Below are 23,451 nucleotides of genomic sequence, written 5' to 3'. Positions count from 1 at the left end.
AATTTGCCTTTTCATGTAGGATTTAGTCCATAAAATTGGTAAAATAATTTGTACTCATCCTCTATCTTGGTCACAAAGATACATTTTCACATGAACAAATATGCTTGTGTTCCTATTTGGAGAGTTTTTTTATCGTTTTGTGTTACTATACCTATTGTAAATGTCTTGTAGTATTAATACTTGTTATCATTTATGCATGAAAAATTAATTTTTGATATATTCAAGTCATCCTTTGTGATAATGATACATCTTTTTTTTTAAATGAATAATATAATGGTCTTTAGGTTTTAACTTAAATTAAAAGAAGCAACTTACATCCAGAGATTTGATTTAAAGAGTGTTATAACTTTGAATTTAAGAATTTCAGCATAAAAGAAATTCATTAAATAACTGATAATGATTGACGTTTTTGAAAATGTTTCTTTTTTTGATGTTCAAATTTTATTAAAGTTAAAAAAAAGTTGCATTCTGATGTCTAAATTCGATAATTAATGTATTCTAGGATAATTGGCACTAGAAAAATTAAATTCTATTCATGACTCTAATAGCTTTGGACTGAAATACCAATTAATCCATTAATTGCATTTAAAGCAAAGAAAAAACAATTTTAACATGATATTTGATTTTTCAAATATTATTGGGGATGAGCTAGTCTTAGACATGAATATTAAATATGTCACATTCTTTGTATTTCAGTGTTTTTAGAATTGAAATTTATTGTTCTTCAGATTGATTAATCTTGTTTTATATAATAATTTTATATATTTTCAATATCTCAAGCACTTTTTTCATATAAATTTATACTTTTTGCTCTTCAGTCAATCATATCTATGTTTGGCACAATTTATTATTTTGTGAAATTCAGCCTTTTTTTTTTTTTTTTTTTTTGGGTTCAAATCTTGAGTTATGTCTGAAATACCAATAATTCATTTATGTTTAATTTACCTGCAATTTAAAATGAACCTTTTATATGGAGAAACAACATTTGTTCTACTTGTTTCACAGCAGTTACTTTTCTTTATCCATCTGTATAAAGTGCTGCAAGTCTTATTCAAAAATTTCCAGGTTTTAAAACTTTTTCATGAACCATTGAAAATGTCTTCTTTATATGACAAAATACTTTAATTTCTTAAATGAATATAATGAAATATTTCATCATTCTCAATAAACATATTCATTATTCTGATGCTTGAATGAAGTGTTCTAATATTTTTAAGTGTGTAAATATATAAAATTTTAAAATTTTAGATAATTTTTCTCATAAATTTTTTTTTTATTGTATCAGATTTAAAATACTCATATAGCTACTTTATAACTTGAAGAATGATTTGCTCTCTCGCTTCTCATCACGTTTAAAGTATTTTCTATATTGTATTTAATTAACAAATTTTTTATGCAAATCAATTTTGCATACTATAAAAGTGGTGATTATTAATAGTTATAAATAACTTTGGATGATTCTGTTAATTTGGTAATGGATTTTACTTTGGATTTAAATAATTTTTGATGTATCTTTTGTAATACGGCAGTTTTGTTTGTAGGCTCTATATAATCAACAACAATTCCCCCATATACATGAGCTTGGTTTATGCACAATTCATCAAGCTCAAAGTCTTTATTGTAATGTGAAAATTTAGATAGTGGAGTGCTGGGTGAGGTTGCCATCTTTGACATTTGCCTAGAATTCAAACTATGTGATCCAACCCAAAATATTAATTTATTAACTTCAAAGTAGCCCATTAATTCAGGGAATTTTTAACCATCTTTTCAATGCCATCCCATTCCCCTTACACACCAGTTAGATTTTATCCTCTTGTGATTTTTAAACCTGTCCTTTTTCTTAAGTAAAAAAAAAAAAAAAAAAAAAAAAGACTTTGTGGTCAGTGTAGTAAGAAATACACCAACTTAGATTGCCAAATAAGTTTATTAAATTAAATATATTTAAAAACACTTTTATACCATTCTTATTCACCAGTGTCCTGTATTTATGAATTGTTAAGACTGAAATTTTATCTTACGGGAAGAGTAAGAAACAAATATCATGCCAATTTAAATAATTGCCTTCAAGTCAATTTATGCATAAATTAAATAATTTTTATATGGGAAGACTGAATATGAGCTTGGTAAAAATGCATTAATGAAAAAGGAGTTTTAAAGTTCTTTTTAACTGGCAAATTAATTTATTTGTTAATAAAGAGATTTAGGCTGCATTTCTGTAAATGTTGTCAATTTGTGATGTGTTCTATAAGAATTGTTCTGTTGAATTGTATTTGTAATTTACAGGATACATGTGGAATTTGATCAATTTTACTAATATTAGTGTAAATGAATAATGTACGAATTTTCTCTTGCCATTTATGCTGTTTATATGTTTTTAGTTCCAAATCTTCCAAAATTTTGATTTTTAAAAGAAGTTTAATTGAATGAAGATGTATTACAAAAATTAGATTCTATGAATTTATAGATACTGTAAAATTTTAATATTACTCCTGACATTAAGTCACTTTTGACATTTTACTCTTAAGATTTTTTAGTGGTTTGAATTGTGATTTTTTCTATTTGAAACTTACACAATTTAAAATATATGCTTATTCTTTATTATACAAAATTGAATGTGTTCTTTTATAGAATTTTTCTTTTCTAAACTATTTGTTGTTATATTTTTTTCCTTTGACATATATGTGTGTGTGTTTTAATCATAATATGTCAATGCTTCAAAGACTTTGGAATCGAATAATCATACATCATTTTATACTGTAAATATGTCATATTATACAGATATAATTCCATTCATAGTTTTTGACTTCTATTATTATTTAGTAACATTTATAAAAGAAATTGTTACTTTTATACTAACCAAAGATTTGATATAAATAATATTTTATTTCTTATGCTTATTTACAAATGTTCTTTCTATCATGCTAACACTGGCAAGTTCAAGATGCAAAAAGTTTGATATTTTATCCTGGCTATTTACTGAAGTGTGGATAGGAAATATTTTAAAAGTCTGTTTACTTGAATGAGGAATAGATGAATCGTTAAATTAATTGACGTTCAGTAATCATGCTTAGGATAGTAATATATTAACACATTTTTTGACTTTCAGCAAGTACAATTTTCATGCCTACATCTTTTTACAGTTTCATTATAACATTGATTTGGTCAACATTTTTTTATTCTCATGATGATAACATTTGTTATTTCTCATTTATGTAATCTTTTATTGATATCAAATTTACGAAAATATTAGATTTTCTATTCTTTTTCTGTTAAAGTTTATTTTATAATAATACATAAGTTACATTTAATTATGGAATTTGATTTTCAGATAATAGAAATATTATTAATAGTTCTAATTAAGGCCATTTAACCAAAATTAAATTGACTCAACCTCATTATTTATGAAAATATAATGAACCATTATTTTCCTCAAAATAAGATGCTAATTCATTGCCTATTAAGCAATACTATTTGATAATTTTGAATATAAAAGCATTATTGTTTGGAGTTGATAATTGTGAAAAACATTTTTTGAACAAATTGAAATTTTTTTTGACAAAATTTGTTTCTCTGAATCATTATTTTAAAACTAATTTGTAAAAGTTTGTCTTCCAGAATTTATATTCCGTCCAAAATCAAGCCGAGTGTTATTTGGGAAGAAAAGTATGCTGAATTACGTATTAAAAAGATGATTTTTTTTTCTCAAAATGATATTGTCCCAATTCAGATTCATTTAGTACTCATTGATATTGATTACATTATCATAATCGATATTAGATTGATATTGTCTCAATTTATATTCAATATCCATAATAATTCCTCAAATTTTGACTTCACAGTTTTGGACATATTTTGAAATATTTAACTTTAAAACATTTCACACACGCAAAAAAAAAAAAAAAAAAAAAAAGTTTTTCTTATATAACTAAAACTATTATGTTATCCTGGATGAGTTGTGTTTGGAACTCAATACCCCCCTCATCTGTATAATGATTCAGTCACATTAAATAACTTCATTCTTTTTTAAAACATGGTTTTAATAGTCAAATTAAGAATTTATGTAAATTACTGTGATTCTTAAAAAGGGGAAAAAAAACTATTAAATTGTTTTGTTACATTTATGCATTCAATATTTTTGAAACTACTTTCTCACATCATTGTATTGAAAATATACTAATTAGATATGAATGAATTTAATTTTTTATGAATTTCATGAATTTCTTTTTGTTTTGATATTTGAGAACCAAATATTATACTCAGGAATATGACGGATATTAAAATATCTCGCAGTTTCTATAAGTGTTTTTATATTTACATTTGTAATATAACATTTAATAACATAATATTTGTAATAAATATGTAAGGATTTTCTGAGATTAATGGTTTGATGTCTAAATCTATCTAAAGGATTTTACAAAACGAGTTTGATGCTATAGAACCAAATAATAGATGTGGAAATGAGAATTGCAAATAAAAATTTATTTGCACTATTTATATGGTATTTTAATGAAGCATCTTATATTAACTGCTGCATTATAAATGGTTTCTGAAAGAAAAAAATGTATATTGATCATTTTGAAAAATAAATCTTTTTGAATGGTGAAGATTTTTGCACTTTATTTTTATTTCTTTGAATTTGGAGACCAATAATAAAAATGTTCAATTCATTTTGTAAAGGCCAGACATATTATTTTATTTATTTATTTTCTTCAACATAATAATAATTTGAAGTTGCTCCTCCATCTTTCTCATGTAATTCTGTAACTTGCGTTTTATGTTTATCTTCACTGCACATTGCAGACATGTTTGAAAAAAGTATCTTTGATTTAGCAATTTAAAATATATGTTCAATGGGAAATATATAGTTTTTCCTTTACGAAGTATAGAGAAAGTATAGTAATCGTTAAGAAATTTGAACTTGAGATTTTAATGAATCTCATGTTTTAGACCTTCCCGAGTTCGAAAACACATTTTTGGAAAATGTCCGTCTCTATCTGTCTGTAACAAAGATAACTCGAAAACTCTTTGAGCTAGACGGATGAAATTTGGTATCTTGTTATCACCACATTTGTCTTATTTTTTTCAAATTTTGTACAAAATTCATTAAGAGGAAGTCTGGTTGTTCGAATACAGGTTAACATTAATTACAAAACAAAGAGAGCTAGATGGATGGAATTTGGTATACAGTCGTTATACTAAATTGTAGATTTCTATCAAATTTTGAGCCATATCTAACAAGGAGTTGAATGTTTGTCTGCCTGTACTTGATCTTAAACATATCAGATTTGGTACGCGATTTTTTTTACTGCAATTGTGGTGCTGTGACAAATTTTGGTTTCAATTGAGTGGTAAAAAATGCTTCTAAAACAATAATTGACCTTTATTAGAGAATATGCGAGTGAGTTTTAGAGAGACCACTCCCTATGGTTTTTTTCTTCCCCCCCTTTTTTTTGCAGTTTTTAGTTCACCAGCACATGTATAGATAAACAGATAGATTAAGTCTATTCTTTGAGAATTCCACCAATTCTGTGTGCAATCTTTATAGAGTGTTCTTTCCTCAGAAGATAAACCCTCGGAAATTTGGAATAATTCTATGTTTTCAATGAATGGATACTTTGGTAAATTTCGTACAAAATTTGATATCGAGTTTCGAATTTTGACGTTAGAATCGTATTGTTGAATATCATTTGTTTCTTTTGCTTTTGAGTTCACATACGTTCGTAGAGGTAGGCAAGGCAAGCAGTTTACTTTTTGATTAATAGATTCAAAATTTCATCTTAATTGAAATATTGACTTTTATTCATTTCACACGTTGCGTTTATGGGAGAAAATATTAACGTGAATATAGTCATAACTTGAATCAAACGTGAGGGTTGTTCCCTCGATTTTATCATACACTTACTTATATGGCTCGTTTGGTGCTTCCCAACATAATGATGAAAACAACATCGATTTTAGGTATTTTCCTTTTCATTGATGGGCCTGATGTTTGTTATAGATATATAGCATTAATAATAACTTGTTAAATTTCATCCATCTAGCGTTTTACCTTCTTGAATCACAAGGTTGATACGAACATGGATGAGCAAATAAATACTTTCTAATGACGAATTTCTTTCGAAATTTAATAAATTACACAAAAAAAATGTCACAAATCAAATGAATGAACCAGCTGGAATGGTTCCTCAAAACTTTCTCGCCCTCTCTCAAATATAGTGTCATTATTTCTTTTCAGCGTTACGCTCATGAGCGTTTTGTGCTTTCTAGTAAAGGGAAATTCCCATCCCCCCCCAAGTATGCATGTTCGATGCCATTTTGTAATCTGATTGTAACTAAAATTTGACACAGAACTTCAATAACAAGGTCGGCGTCAAATTTCATTTATCAAAATTGTTGCATTTTTGAGTAACCGCTTTTAGATTCTTGAAATAGTCTATTGATGCGTTTAAATCAATCTATTGAATAAAATCAATCTATTGATGCGTTTGGTTCAAAATTTCATATGGTTCTACAATTCAGATGCATACTAAATTTCATCCATCTTGCTCTTTACATTTAGCAGTTTCATGTTCACTTGTTTTCAGATTTTCTTTGGAAGGATTTAGTTCAAAATTCGATAGAAATCTCTAATTTTTGGTGAAGATTATATGACAAATTGCCCCTATTCAGCACAAAGCATTTTTGAGTTATATTGTTGACAAATTGATAACACCAAAAGCATATTTTTGGGAATCTAGGAGAATTGAAATGTAAAGAATCATTAAAATATCGAATTCGAATTTTTTTGGTGATCGCAGTATTTTCTTTTCGTATGTTTCAAATACAAGAGAGTACAATAATAAAAAAAACAAACAAATAAACTTATTTTTCGTTGTTCTTATATTTAACTAATTTCTCCATTCAGTAATATTTTGAGCAATGCGCAACTTCAACGATAATATTTTGAACAATTCAAACATTTTTATGCCAAAGACTATTTGCTATTTGGCGGAGTTTTGCGTTTCACTTTTGAAAAAACAAATTTCGTGGAAAGACCACAGACCAAATTTTTACATTTGTAGCTTGTTATGTTTATGCTGTCGTGTTCATTTGTTATCATATTCAATTTTGGATGCAATTCTGCGACAAATATTTCTGATCTTCCCCGTGCACATGAACACGCTTAACAAACAAGTGTAAAACCTATTAAGTAGAAAAGGCTTTTAAATAAAGTTTTATAATCGAAATATTTGGCGCATATAAAAAGGATGGATCAAATCCATCCGTATGTTAAACTGTCTGTTAATTTGTGTATCCGTATATGATACGTGGACAATATAGTTTAAATACGCAAGAATCCGATAAATAAAATATGGCATGTCATTTTATCACCAAAATTGTATCAAAGCTTGTATCTAAAAGGCGGAAAGAAAAACGTCCATATAAATATTCAATTCTTTACTACGAAGCTAAACATAGATCAATCCATATTTAAACCAGTAGAAGTGGTCTCTTCAAATATATCTTGCATGCTGTCTAATGCAGGTGATATCTCATAGAACGCTTTGCGTAGTATTGGCGTACAATAGTTACGAAATATTAATCTGTGGCTGAATATAGCATTTTTACTGAATCTATTGTGACATCCTTGGCGAGTTATTTGGCGATTAATCCGTGCGATGCGTTTAATAGTATCCGAACATCGAATTTGTGTTTTAGACCATCGAATCGGTTTTTTTCTAACCGATTGAAATAAAAATCTGAAACAAACTTGTAATCACAAAATTATATACCAAAATTTGATATATTTAAATCTTTGTGATTTAGAGTTATGATTGTCTACATGTTTCTAAAAGTACAACTTAACAGACGGTGAATCCGTGGTTGGATTTGGCTCGAAATTTGTTATGTATATATACACATGTTAATTTTGTATATCAAATTTTATCTGTCTAGCTCTCTTCGTTTTGTAATTATGCTAATTATATTTGACTTCCTCTTAGTGGATTTTGCTAAAAGTTTGATAGAATTCAATAAATTTGATATATAGGCCATATACCAAATGTTATCAGTCTAGCTCAAAGCGATTGTGAGTTATCTTTGTCACAGACAAATATAATGCCAAAAATGTGTTTTTCGAACTCAGGGAGATCTTAAAACGTGGAGATTCGTCAAAATCTCGAGCTTGAATTTTTGGACGATTACTACACTTTCTCTATACTACATATACGAGAAAGTTTTTAAAAAAGTAATTCAAAAGGGAAACTTACTTAAAATCTCTACTACTAATACAGATGAATGATTGCGTGTATGTTGATACTGTAAAGAAGAGACTGATTGATGTATAGCTAACAAATTTGGCACAAATATTTTTTGGTGGATCGGAATGTGCACCTCGGAGCGATTTTGTAAATTTTAAATAAGAATTTCAATTAATTAAAAATTAAAACGAAATTTTGGCTGTTTTTCGCGATAATTTCAGAATATATTATAGTAGAAAAATAGTTTTTTTAGTAACTTAGGATTCAATTTTTTTTTTCAATTATACCAAATTTTTTTTTGTCATATAATTTTTATATCTATTTTTAATTATTTAAAAATATTTTAAGCATATTTTATAACAAAATATTTCATTGTTGAAGTGAAACTCAAACCGTTTGCATTGTTATTTATTCTATTGCATTATTTTTTTTTCTATTGCTCTTTTTACGATATGAAAATTTGGCTTATTTTTTCATGTTGAGCATTATAATGTAAAAGGTAGGTTATAATAATTTTTTTGATATTTTGTTGCACTTAAAATCAAATTCAGAATCAAGAAACGGTGGAAAAAATTTAAAGTTCCTCCATTTTAAAATACTACTGCTTTTCCCCTTCAATATAAGTGGATGTATAGAGACGTAGACAGAAAACGAGGAAAAATGCAAAATCCAATGAATAGAAAGGAAAATAATGTCAATTATAATCAAAATTTGAATAAAAATAATTTGCAGAGGAAACAGTTGGAATTTTTAACAACCATTCATCCCGGCGAACAAAATGGTCGCCAGGGGCGGCCATCTAAAAATAAACAGAGCTACTTGCACTACATCGTGACACATTTTATTTAATACTATACATTGTTAGTATGATCTATGGGCGACACATATTTAGCGCTACTGAAATGAAATGTTGAGCGAAAGATTAACTAATTTTTTTTTTTAATTTTAAATTCTAAGTCCAAATTTTTTACATGCCGATTCTTTATCTCGTACTAACCTTAGCATGTTTTTCGCTCGTTTTTGGGAATACTTTCGAACAAACGAATTTCTGTCTATAATGAGCTTGCTTTCTCTTTTTCCTCCTACGATGCTGGAATGTCCCATCAGTATATATTCTTTTCCGACGCGAAGTTTCGGGCACTGGCAGTTGTCCAGTGTCCAGATGTACTCGCGAGGCAAGATAGGAACTTTATTTTTGAATGAGCGCAGAACTTCTAGTTCGATTCGTCTTCCTTGCTGCTGCTTCTCTGTTGCCAGCACAATGGCTCGTAATGCTGGAAGAAAAAATGTTAATTAAGCAAGCGATATTTCTATGAAATAACTTTCTGTTGGTTTCAATCTCCACTAATAATAAAAATGAATGTGTGCTGCGCACTGCAAGTCAGAACGTTTGTTCTAGATACATCAGACTTGTCAAATATATACTTCAGAAAGTTTTATAGTTCATCTCGGAACATTTTTTTTTTTGAAATTTTTGTTAAGATTTTAATTAAAAATTAAGCGAAATTTTGGATTTTCCCACTCGATAAAATTACAGCACAAAAACAATTTTTACAATAGTTTAAATTTTTTAAAAAATGTTTTTTTTTTAATGATATCAGTTAAGTTGTTAAGCAAATTTTTCTTGGATTTTGGAATTTTTTTTTTAAAGAATGACCTTTTTTTGGAATTTTCATTTTATTACCCAATTTTTAACAATAGATTACATTGTTATTTCAAAATTCAAACTGTCTTCATTGTTCTATCAAGCATTCGATAACAAGATTTTCTTCCATTGATCAAATAAATATATGAAAAAAAAGATTATGTTTATTATTGTGAGATTTATATTAAAAGTAAGAAAGAGAATTTACAATACCCCGAAAGTTAGATGAACCGGACAATTACGTCTTTAACCTTAACACTCGAATGCCTCCTCTCAGACTCCATAAGATATGTTTACATATGTATAAAAATATTAAACAGATGCGAAGCCAAAAAGAAGAAATTTTTGAAATTTTAACTTCGATTTATTTCACCAAGGGAGTCATAATTTACTCAAGAGAAAAAGCAATATGCGAAGCGTCAGTCTACATCGCGACACAAGAGCAAAAGAGACGGAAATGTGTCCCTTCAGCGATTTTACTATTAGATTCTGATACGGATTTTTTTTTGCCACGTGTCGATTTAAGCAAGGGAATCTTAAGTATCGTTAAAAGAATGCTGCAAGCATTAAGGGTTTTTTTTCGTTCTGAATTGCAGAAATCATCAGTTTTCTAGAGCACGTTTAATAATAATAATAAAATGAAAATTGTATCAGGAAATAAAGAACATTTTAGAATGAAATCAATATGGACTAATTTAAGATAAAAATTAGGAAATTAGTTAGAATTTAAATTAAAAGATATCATTACACACCCGCATCCAAATGATAGCTTAGAGATCTTTAGCGAACTCCACAATTTATGCAAATAAAATTGATTCAAGATCCCGATATTACCACTTTTCGGGGATTCTACCTCATTAAGGGGTGGTACGCAGAAAGATGAGCTGTTCTCCTAATTCCGCAAATAATCCAAACGCACTCTATTGCTAAATGTAAACATCTACTTTCAACTCTCCTCTAACCCTTTTTTTGAATAAATAAACGTTTTCTGATGCATGCGCAAAAGCGCGAAAGGTTTCCGAATCTGAAAATGAACATTATTCAGTTTTTCTAGAGTAATCTATTGATCTAGAGTTTTTCTAGATCAATACAGTGGACGGTATTAAGACACTCGATTTTTTTTCTTTTCGATGTTTTTCATGACAATACGATTGGGCTAATACGATAAACAACTCTTTCGCAACATTTAGTATTCACAGGAAGAAGTATCTCTTTCTGAAGTCAAGACTACTGTTATTGAAACATATGTGGTTGGAGAAAAATGAAAAGTCCTTGCTTTTTTTTTTTTTTTTTTTTTTTTTTTTGTGTGAGGTACACGATGACTTGTAAAAGAGTGCATGAAAAAAGGAATGATATGATAGCATTGCATATCCAAGATGATTAAATATAATACATGGTAATAATAAATAAAACACAGAAAAAAAATTAATAAAACAATGCCTGAAGTTAGTAGGTTAAATACTGATTGTAAAAAGTAAGAAGTCAAACCTTGTTTTTAATTGGTTGCATCATCTCTAAAAATAATAGAAATTTGAACTAAAAATACGAGTACGGATAAAGAAAACTAACTACTCACCAAAATCACTTAGGCAGAAATTTTTAACTTGATGTTTGACTCTTGAGCATGGAAGACATTCGTCTAAGATATAAAAAATTTACATTTTAAAATATTCGAATATTGCTTTTGTTTGAATATTAAGAAACTTTTGATTGTAGACTTTTAAGAAAGAAAAATAACTTCAATATTAATGTCATAAGATTATGTTTAATACAGGATTACCAAATCTTTCTTATTTGACCGAGACAGAGAGTTAGGGTGAAAACTTCAGAGACATCTAGAATGTATTTTTATTCAATTTTTATTTAACTCGGTTTGCTTCTTGTAGTAAAAATGAAGTTTTGTAACAAATTCTCCATTTAATTCCATATGTACCAGAATTTTGCACACTTGTATATGCTAGATAACACTATTTAAATATATTCAGAATTTAATTAACACCTAATTGATCATTTAAACTGTATTTTGATTCCATATGAAAGGCATTACCTAGTAGGAATTTCAAAATTCCTTAATATTTATAATGTTGAATTACAAATTAAAAGAAATAAGAAGATCATTTAAAAAATCCTAATTTTTAGAATATTATTAAAGTTAAGTTTTAAAAAAACCTGAAAATTGTTTATTTTTATTAACGTAATCCATTTATATATACAGACAAGAAATTAATGAAATAAAGTTTTGATTAATGAAAAAAATCTACCCTAGAGATGTAAAAAAATTAACGTATCATATACAAAATTATTTATTTTTATTTGAAAATTCACTGATGACGCTTGTATTTAGTTATTCATATCCAAGTAAAGAAAACAACATCATTAGTATATTTTATGTTTAAAAAAATTTGAACCTCAAAAGCTAGAATTTGTTTGATTGGTTTTTAATGCTTTATTTCACATTTAATGAAAAAAAAAATTAATATCTGAAACACAGATGTACTTACTAAAGTGCGATTTCCTTTTTCTCTTGGCTCGAATATCGTCAGCATCTGGAAATATATCGATTTCTTTAAAAAATTTAAACAGTCAATAAATTAAAAGAATCTAATTAAAATTTCATCCATAATATTCTAAAATTTAAAATAAAAACAATTTTTTTATTTCCAGTTATTTACTTACTTTTATTCCAGAAATCTTCTTTTTTCTGTTCTTTTTTGCCGTTGCGTTCGTTCTTATTTTTTACCACAAAATTGCTGGCAACAGACTTTTTTCTTTCTCTGCCGTCGTAATCAGGAACTACGACGTGATTATATCTGGTGAAAGCAGATGTAACATTTGGCCTTCCAATATCATGGATGTATTGCGTTGTTGTTTCAGGAGAGCTTCTTCTGTTCGAAAATAAAACAGTTGCAGATGTATTGTAACGAAATCCAGGTGATGGAATTATTTGTTGCTTTTCATCTGTTGTTTTACTGGGACTCTCCAGATGGAGCAGGTTGTTGAGTGTTCTATTGCTGTGCCATTTATTTGAACTTGATTCGAATTTCGTATTTAGCACCGGTCCGCTCCTTAATGGGTGTTTATTAAAAGTTTTATGCCTCTTAATACTCCATGATGGAACAGATTTTAGAACTTCATTTCTGTGGTAGTAAGATTTATACCCTTGAAATTTGGTTACGGGTACTAAATTAGTCTGAGAAGAATCCTCAATGGTGTTATCTAATGGCTGATGAGTTTGTGAAAGATATGAATGTTCGGCTTGAGATTCTGGAGTTTTTGCGGGAAGTAACGAATACTGATAAAGAGAGTTTGAGCTAGGACTGCTAGTGGAAATCCAGTACTCGTAGTGTACTGTTGGTATTTCACCAGAGCCTAATACCTGAAATTTAAAGGAGAAATATAAAGACCAGTATTAAGATTGTATTTATAAACTCATAAAAAGAATGTTATTATATAAATTTTTTTTAAAAAATTGGAGATATTTCTACAAATTGAAATTCATCATTAATTAAAAACCATCATTAAACATGAAACAAAAATGTCACAGTCATGACCGGACATTGGAAAATTAGAGCCAATTGTTGATTTCTGCTCTAAGATTCTCTCCATTTTTAAACGCGTTGCAGCATTTTGTGAGTAGAGAAACTAACCAGAGGAAGTGGTCCACCCAAAACTTCCTCGCATACTCTTTAATAAAGATAAATTTGTGTTTCAGACTTTTTTTTTTCCAATTGATTGAAACAAAAATTTGTCACAAAATTGCTGTTTGCAATCATAAAAATCACACACTAAATTTGATACATTTAAATCGTTGCGTTTTTGAGTTACTGCTTTTGCATACTTCTGCTAGTACAGTCAGACAGGCCGGGATAGCCTGGTTGGTAGAGCGTTGGATTCGTGTCCCTTGGGTTGCGAGTTCGAATCCCGCCGGCTGAAGACTCTCCGTGTGTGTGGTGGCTGGTTCACATATAAATCTATCGCGGTCACAAAGTCCTCCATGTCGAGAGAAATATCACTGGGGGTACTGGATCAGGGATGATCGTTCTCTGATTCATGTCTAAATTACGATCGGTGAATGAGTGAATGAAGTCCGCCCCGTATAAAGGGTTGTGACGTGTGTGTAGTCAAGTCGTACTCTTGACCCTAGTAGGTTCTACGATAAAAAAAGAGGCACTCCCCCACAGGCTTAAATCGGCTGTCTTCGAACAGCGGGCTTGTCCGTGGCAAGTGCCATAAGAAACAACAACAGTACAGACAGACAGACGTTCAATCCTTAGTTGGCTTAACTCAAAATACGATAGGTGTCTACAATACAGATGTTATATCTATGTACCTAATTTTATCCATCTAGCTCTCTTCGTTTTATAATTATCGTGCCAACTTGTATTCGAATTACTAAACAGAAAAACTTCCCGTGAATAGATTTTTCTCAAAATTTGATAGAATACAGATTTTATGTAAAGACTATAAATCAAGTTTCATTCATCTAGCTCAAAGTGTTTTTGAGTTATCTTTATCACAGACAGACAGACATTTTTCAAAAATGCATTTTTTGAACTAAGGAAGTTCTAACACATAGAGAATTCGTCAAAATCTCGAGTTGTTATTTTTCGACGATTGATTTTCTCTCTACTTCGTATACGAGAGAGAGAAAATGACTCATTTTTATATTTATTTTACATACACATATATTAGATTTCAAGATTAATATAAAAATAATCCATCATATGCAAAATGCAATACGATGGGAAATGTGAATCAGTTATCAAAGTTAACATTTCTTTTCAAATATTTATTTCTTTTAAAGAATGTGCAGAACATTCTATCGACAAATATTTTTCTGTAGCTACATTATTTGTCACAAAGAGCTTCAAAATCTACATAGTGAATTGGAAACGAAAGATTTTCAACAGTCGGAGCTGATTTCGATTTGATTCAGCTACTGTAAGTAGAATAATCATAAAGATGTTTTTCTTCTCCTGCTGGGGGTGAACTTCCGGATGGCGGGAAGAATGAAGTCAAAATGATTTCAAATTTTCATTCTAAGATTGTCTTACAATGGGAATTTTTTCCTTTCCTTGTATTTTGAAAGCTACAATGTGCCTGTTCCGGATACTGATTACAGATATAATTTTAGGAAAGTTTCTTTGCTATAGTGTAAGGGTGAACTGACGGCGACTTCATATAGAAGGAGAACTGATTAAATTTATATATTGACTGTAATTATTATTTTTCGTATTCTAATAATGGAATAATTAAATAATAAGTTGAGTGTAATTAAAAGAGCATAATAATAATAATATACTAGTACAAGGTGCGTCTAAAAAGTTTGGAGAATGGATGAAATCTCAAACGCAACGTGATTGAGAAATGCGGCTGGGCGCCTGCGCAGGGAGATACACCAGGTAGCAAGGAGCACAAGAAATTGACACAGATTATTCTGCTACATGGGCAGTCGAACGGCGTGTGTGTGAAAACTCACATCAAACTGAAATGAAGCAACGGATTAATATGAAGTCTTTTTTTTTTCAATTGGGGAAAAAGATTAATGCTACGCATACAACATCTTCGCCCACAATTTCACAGGAGTAGGAAGTGGAGTCTGTTGCATGGCAATGCCCGCCCCCATGTGATCCATGTACGCAACTTCTTCGCTGTGTAACTGTCCTCGCACATCGACCGTACTCACCTGATCTGGCACCTGCAGACTTCTTTTTGTTTCCTCGTCTCAAGGGGCAGACGTTTTGCAGACATACCAGACATCCGATGGTGTGTGACGTCTGTGCTTCACTCCATTCCAAAAGAGGTCTTCGCCGACTCATTCCAACAGTTTTATCAACGATGTTCAGAAGAGTATTGCGGTCAATGGATGTTACTTTGAAGGAGAATAAAGATATTTTGTTCCCATGACTTGTTTTATTTATTTTATGTTCCGATTCACCATACTTTTTAGACGCATCTTGTATAAGTACAATATAAAACATAATAATAAAGTATAATATAAAGTAAAAATAGTAGAACATAATCAAAGAAGTATTATTAAGTACAGTAATAAGGTAATAATTTGATCGTTAGCTTAGTATAAGTAGTACAGCATTCAGTGTATACTATTTATAAGTGTCGCATACTTATATAAGTATCACTACTTATATTTTCTACTAATTGCTTACTTATCGCTATCGCCTCGAAGTATCGCATATTTATAAAAGTATATAATATATATGACCCAAAGCTTAAAATTAAGCATAATTATTATAAAAAGTATGCTAATTATTAATATATATTTATTAAAGTTTTATCACAGTGTAAGTATAATGAATGTAATTAAATATATAATTTAGAGTGTAACCTGATTAAATTTATATTTCGACTGTAATTATTATTTTCTCTACCATAAAATTGAGAAACTCACCAGAACTCTTAAGGGAAGTCTTGTGGGTCCTTCAGAAGACAGGCGCTCTCGTCCGTCCCATGTCCTGTTGTACATGAATTCCGCCCCGTGGATGAAGACTCGACCAGGAGATTGTACTCGCCAGTTCCCGTTCACAAAATAGTTTGTTTTTAGGTCCATTAAAGCTAAGAAAGAAGAAGAAGAAAAAAAGTTAACCTTCTTTTATCGTCATATTCTGTAATATAGAGGAGAGGTTCCCAAAATTTAAATAATCCGATTCACTTTTTAGAAAACAAATCTAAAGTGATCCATTTTTTTCTAAGAACATTATTTTTTTTTTAGAGAAGAATAGCACAGGTTCTTTCCGAAAAAGTTTTATGGGTCAGCAAAGAATTTTTGTTAAGAAAAAAAAAATATTTATTATTAAATATAGCGATTTTTTATATAAATGATAATGAACCGCTTCAAAATTAATGCGTATGAACACCGAACTAAACGTTCATAATGAAAAGGAATTTCTGATTAGAGGGAGGGATCTAAACACACACGAGTCACTTGTTTATGTATTGCGCGTTTTCTTGTCGTGTTACTATCGTATAGTTTGATGAAAATTTGAAATTTATTTCGCATTTTTACAAATTGTAGAAAGTTGCATATACATTCAAGATGTTGTCACGGCCTATAGTTTAAGGACTCCTGTTGTAATGCAATGCATTAATTTTTTTAGACTAAAATTCGTACGATACTTGTTTTCAATCTTAAAATGTTATGAGGGAGATGAAAATACTAAAGCTTTCACATACAAGATGTTTCTAAAATTACGCTTTATGTTGTTGATTTCTTCAAGCACTGTTTTATGAATGCTTCGTCAGTATTTTGTTACTTATGTTCGAGTTTGTGTACAGTAAAGTATCGTTATCCTTTACTGATATGTTAGATTGTGTACAACCCAAGGAAGGCGTTTGAATTTTGCGTAACAATATTTCATCAGTGCCTTTTCAAAAAAATTTTTTAAATATTTCTAATGCAAATAATTACCTATAATGTATAATTTAAAATGGATTTTGAATTTCATGTACTTATAGCTCGTTGCATATTTGAGTTACATTACAACAGTCTACAGTATTTTCTTTTTCTATTTTCTATACATGAAAAGTAATAATTGCTTTTTTAAAGAAGAATTTTGAGAGGAATTGAATTGTAGGAGAATTTTTAATTTAGAGCTTGTCACCGATTGTGAAAAGAAAAATCTATATTCCTGAAGAACAGTCTTATAATTGATTCAAACTTCAAAAGGATTTTTATTTTTATTTTCAACGTGTATGATTGATGACCTAAACAAAATTGAATTTAGTATATATTTATTTCAAGATGATACCAATAAATATATACGGGTAATAATTCAATATCAAAATTACATTTCCTTTATATTCCAAATCACGTGGTCTCCCCAATAACTTTCGTAAATACTCTCTAATAAACATGTCATAACAGCCTTGGCGTACCATTGGCGAACAATAGTTATGAAGTATTAACTTTTGGCGTGAATTTTATCATTTTTTCCTGAACTATCCTGTCATCCTTGACAATTAATCCCAATCATGTGTTAATAGTATTGTGCTTTAGTACCAATTATACCAAAATTGTGCTTTAGTACCAATTATACCAAAATTGGGCTTTAGTACCAATTATACCAAAATTGGGCTTTAGTACCAATTATACCAAAATTGTGCTTTAGACATCGAAAAAAAAAAAAAAAAACGGGTTTTATCTAAAATAGCACTTTTTTTTATCCCCCCCCCCCCCAAAAAAAAAGTGTTTAAGACACGCTTTTCTCAACCGATTGAAACAAAGATTTGACAAAAAATTAAACTTGTGGTCACAAAATCTCACACCAAATTTGATACATTTAAGTCGCATTGTTTTTGAATTATCGCCCTCACATATTTTTCAAAGTACAGACCGACAGAAAGTCAACCTGTTGTTGGTTTCGGCCCAAACTTTGACAGATGTCTACACTATAGATGTTAAACCTCTGTACCGAATCTTATCGATCTGATTCTTTCTTTTTCTAGTTATCGTGTAACTTATATTTGAACAGTCGGACTTGCTCTGAAGAGATTTTATTCAAAATTTGATACAAGAACCGTATTTGTATTGGACCGTAGTTGTGAAATTTGGTGTAAAAAATATATACTAAATTTCACTCATCTAATTCAAAGCGTTTTTGGGCTATCTTTGTCACAGTCAGACAACTGGACATTTTCCAAAAATGTGATTTCTGAACTCTGGAAAGTAGGTTTGAAACGTGGAAATTTATCAAAATCTCGAATTGGAATTTTTTTGACAATTATTATACTATTGTTACGAAATTTCCGGGGTTCGTTTGGATAGTGGAAGTGATATGGTGTGGGGAACGCTCCATCAGCAGGCGGCAGTAGAAAAAGAAACAACGACGTTTATTTACACGAAGACACACAGGGCAGCACAAGGACGACAACTATATACAACACAGAAGACGATTATCTTCAGCCGAGACGTGCAGCATACAACAAGACTCTACTGCAGACAGTAGCGTACAGCTTAGTTCAGCACTAGCTTGACTCCGTCGCTGCTCCGCTAATCTCTGGAAGACTCCTTCTTCACCATCGATTCCGACTACTACTACTCTGGCAGCTGCAACTGCCTCCTTTTATAGGTCTCAGGAGGAGGGGGTTGAAGCCTCTCAACCAAGCAGGAACGTTCGAGGCGTATCTCGGTTCCTAATGGACGGGTCGGGAAAATTCTCGATGTTTCGGGTATAATCTATTTTGGTCTCAAAGTCGCCAAATGGTCGCCAAGCTCTGGGGCCTCCGACGCGACACCCGTACTCCGTCCAATGCAGATGACTGTAAAACATTCTTTCTGATGTTGGAACCAACTATGCTGGGAAGCCGCATCACAGATTCGTAACATTATCTTTATATTACGTAAACAAGAAAGTAATAAAAATGAGATATAATTATGAAATAATAAAAAAGAGGAGGCGAAATATCTCACACACCGAGGAAATTTGTGTCGCTTGCTTCGGATACCACAATGTGGGTAGCTTCAGCTGGTATAGTGAAGATTTCGTTGTAATCGTAATGGCGATCTATAAGAAAATTAATGTTTATTTAAAAAGAATGGAGTAAATATAAAATTCATTCACAGACTCAGTCATAACTTTATACAATGTGATTAAATAAATAATAAAACTAAATATTAGCATTCAAACAATAATACAGACAATGATACTGAAACAGATAGAGCGGAAGTGATTACTAAATTCTGCTAAAATTGAATTTACGCATAATCATGTGATGCAAGTCTAATTTGCCGTTCCAGTTAATTTTTTTCCGTTTGCCATTCTGGATTTAATATGGAGAAATAAGACTTCAGTATTCTTATTATATTACAAAAATATAATCATAACATCTTTCAAAGCTTCTAAATTACAGATACTCTGTTTCAATTCACTTTTAATGTGGATTTCTCAAGCTGGAAAGTTTATTATTTATACTTTTATGTATTTTTTTTTCAAGTTCCAATTTCTATTTCATCTTGAAGTATTTAATTGTCCTTCTAACAGCGTGTGTAGCACGAGAATGAACACAGACTCAAATCTAAGCCATGAAGCTATTGACAGAAATGAGAACCATTTATTTACAGTAGAGGTAATTGGCAGAAGTGATTGATTCATCGAAGTCTCGATGCGACAGTCTAAAACAAAACTTTTTCGCGGAGAGTAAGCGTGAAAAATGGACCGAATTCAACAGCAATCTCAGTAAAGAAGTTCTGACGTTTTATTATTGCTAATGTTTGTGATAAGTAGATAGAACTTTGTGAGTTTTGTGTTCACTTTTGTGAAGTACAGAAAGAAAGAATTGGATTGATTTAGAGATTAGAAATGAGCACGAAATAATGCTATAAAATAATTAAAATAAACATAATTGAATGTAAATAGCAAGATTCATTAATGGAAAGTCAACCAACTGTCTCTCCGACCCGTCACGAAGGCACGCGGATTTAAACCATAGGGCTGAATGACTGGACTGTCGCAACAGCAACACTGGCAGGAACTTTAGTTGAGTCCTAAGGACCATCACCGGTCACGGTTCAACCCTCCCCAAAGGAAGTACGTCCCGTCATCGATGGGAGGAGTCATATCCCTCACCTATTTGTGTACCCTCCAGGGTGGTGAGATCCAACCACCATGCTGGAAGCATCTCATCCCCATTTCGAGGTGCCCCCCCCCCGAGGGACATTCATTAATGGAAAAGAAAAAATTATATAGATGTAACATTTTTCTTGAAAGTGAGTAAAATATAAGAATTAAGAAAAAATTAGAAGAAAAGAATTAAAAATGAATGCAATAATTTCATTGGAGTCAAATAGCCAAGTGCATTTAAATTTTCATTCATTGTTATTGTTAAGAAAATGTGATGCAATTTTTATGCGATGCTAGCCATGTAATAGGGATGGATGGATGGATGGATGGATATTGGAGTTTTATGGCGCAAGAGCCAAAACTGGCTATGCTGCGCCAAAACAAGTGGTATGTGTATATTACCATATGATTGTTAAACAAAACATTTCCTCAAGGTTAAAATACAAACAACGTTTTACACTTATAAAAAGAAAGCACAATAAGTTTAAAAGACAAAAGGTCTTAAAATTATGACTCCAATTATGGAAAAAATTCCAAGAAAATGTTTAAAATCCCAAAAGTTTTCATATAAAATGGAAAAAATTTATAGCTCTTAGAAATTCAAAGATACTCCTGTGAGCCATGTAATAGGAAAGATAGATTTATAAAGATTCTTGATGAATGCCAGAACTATGACTCTAACTTAGTTGACAATCACGACGAATATTTGAAACAAAAATGAAGGTTCCGGAAAATATAAGAATTTTGATTAAATCTCTATTAAGAATCGATATCTGCAGATTCTTTTAAGGCCCTTCATACTCTGTGGGGAGATTATAATAGTTGATATAGAGAAACGAGCATCAATTCTCTTTTTGGAGAATAGATCTTACTGTGATGCCAAGTGCTGTTGATTGTGCCATGATTTAATTACTGACTTCCTGTTTGTTCATGTTGTGGTGTACAAATATTGATTTTTGTGTACGTCTAGGCTGTGTTTTTGTTATCTATATTACCGTTCTTTCTTTTAGAATAAAGAAACATGAATAGAACGCTTAGTTTTTAACTTTGTGAGATTGTTTTCCCATTATCCGTCGTGTTAGATTTCTTTGACCCTTTACCCGCCTTCGATTTCCGTAACAATATGGAACGTTTCTGTTTACTTTTATAATATGGAGAAAACAACTGAATGTATATTTGAAAAAGAAATATTCACCCTAATGAAGTTTGTCCAAATTTCATACAAACGCCATTTTTCATTCATCTTGCTTCCTGCGTTTCTGAATTGCTCCGTTTAGATAACCACAGTTTCAAAACTATTTTTTTTACCGCAATCAGATAGACATGAAACACGAATGATCCATCAAAATTTCAAAATCAGATTGTTAGAATGTTACAAATATCTATTTCTTACCTATTGGTTCGTTTGGAATATTGACCCTATTTCATTTCATATAAGTCGTTTTTCATAACTTCATGTTCATAATACCGCCAAATTGTCCGATATTAAAGAACTTTTATTTTAATTGTTTTACTTAACTTCTGTTAATTCGGTACATAGATCTTTCTTGTGGAGGCATGTCCCATGACGTCATAGCGTTATTAAAAATATAAATATCCTTTTTATCTTTCTAAATTTCGCGATATTGTAAATTCATTTTTTAATTTGTCTTTTGTAGCAGATATTAAATAGAATTCTTCTTGAATTTCAGCAATGGAAGAAATCGCATAATAAAATATTTAATGGAACGATGAAAAGGGTTTGAATTTCAGGATAAGAATGCAATCAATCTATTGTTGGAAAGCACGCAAAAAATACTTTAAAAAATTGCCAAAATTCAGCAAAAATTTGCGCAACTATTAAAAAGTCAATTTTTAAAATTTTGAAATGTTATAAAATTCATTTTTTATGCAATGATATTTTTGGTAGTTATCAAGGGAAAAATGGCAAAATTCACCTTAATTTTTAATTAATTAAAATTCTAATTAAATTTTTAAAAAAAGAGCACCGAGGTGAAAATAAGGAAATAAAACAATTAGATTTTAATTCTATTGATGTAGAATTTAATTCTATCGAAGTAGAATTAATAAGAAGTAACAAATAAATACCTCAAAATATTAATAATAATAAACTGATTGTTTATTTTCTTGTTAAAATCACATTATAAGGATTAAAATTGTTCTAAAAAATTGTTGTTTTTTAAAAGGTTTATGCAATTTTACTCAGTGTGATTAATTGATTACTAATAATAATAGCAATATTATTAGTAATAATATTGTATTGATAATAATTGTATATTCGGTTATTGTAATTGTATTGATAATCGAAAATTATTAATAATAACTAAACTTTTAAATCCGTTATGGTTAATAATATCACACACACACACACACACACACACACACACACACACACACACACACACACACACACACACACACACACACACACACACACACACACACACACACACACACACACACACACACACACACACACACACACACACACACACACACACACACTTTATTATTAGCAGAGATTGCATGCATCACATAAAAGAAATTTAAAGAGAGCAGCACCTTTCTTCCCATCGGTGTTGAGGGCGTTCCTTGGGCGTTTCCAAAATGTGTTTTGGTATTTGACGCAAGTAGAATTATTTCCCCGGCACACGCCACACTGGTCACGTCGGTTGTCCGTTCCGAGGTAGCCAGCGCAGTCAACAGGCTGTTGGTCACAAAAGAGAACAGATATAAAGCATACCACAAGAACTTAAACAATACATTTGAAGACATATTTAGAAGTTATAAACTTTCAAATATCAAAAATTCTTTTTATTTTCCAGAATCAGAGCTGGGCGACTGGTTCATAGGCTTTCTTTATCATTTTAAATATATAGACTCTCTCAAATAATATAGGATTGCTTTATATATTAACACATTCTTGAAACTATCAATTCTCGCTTATCTTCAAAGAAGCTGCCTTCGATATTTATTTGCGGGGATTTGC

At 30.3% G+C, this 23,451-nt stretch overlaps 1 protein-coding gene across 3 annotated transcripts in view; it reads right to left on the bottom strand.

Annotated features, from left to right (window-relative positions):
- Window positions 1–9,075: 9,075 nt before the first annotated feature.
- LOC129969440 (ADAMTS-like protein 5) overlaps window positions 9,076–23,451 on the bottom strand; it is a 166,230-nt gene continuing 151,854 nt past the window's right edge. For all 3 annotated transcript variants that reach the window (XM_056084010.1, XM_056084011.1, XM_056084012.1), the window contains exons 7-13: window positions 23,025–23,169; window positions 19,317–19,406; window positions 16,295–16,458; window positions 12,562–13,261; window positions 12,387–12,431; window positions 11,462–11,524; window positions 9,076–9,514 (exon numbers count right to left, since the gene is read on the bottom strand). In XM_056084010.1, coding sequence (XP_055939985.1) covers window positions 9,186–9,514; window positions 11,462–11,524; window positions 12,387–12,431; window positions 12,562–13,261; window positions 16,295–16,458; window positions 19,317–19,406; window positions 23,025–23,169 — 1,536 coding nt within the window. In that variant the 3' untranslated portion in view covers window positions 9,076–9,185. The remainder of the gene's footprint in view (window positions 9,515–11,461; window positions 11,525–12,386; window positions 12,432–12,561; window positions 13,262–16,294; window positions 16,459–19,316; window positions 19,407–23,024; window positions 23,170–23,451) is intronic.

Source organism: Argiope bruennichi, chromosome 5 (assembly GCF_947563725.1).
Source record: "Argiope bruennichi chromosome 5, qqArgBrue1.1, whole genome shotgun sequence".
NCBI lineage: Eukaryota > Metazoa > Arthropoda > Arachnida > Araneae > Araneidae > Argiope > Argiope bruennichi.
This window is presented reverse-complemented; position numbering and strand designations above follow the sequence as displayed.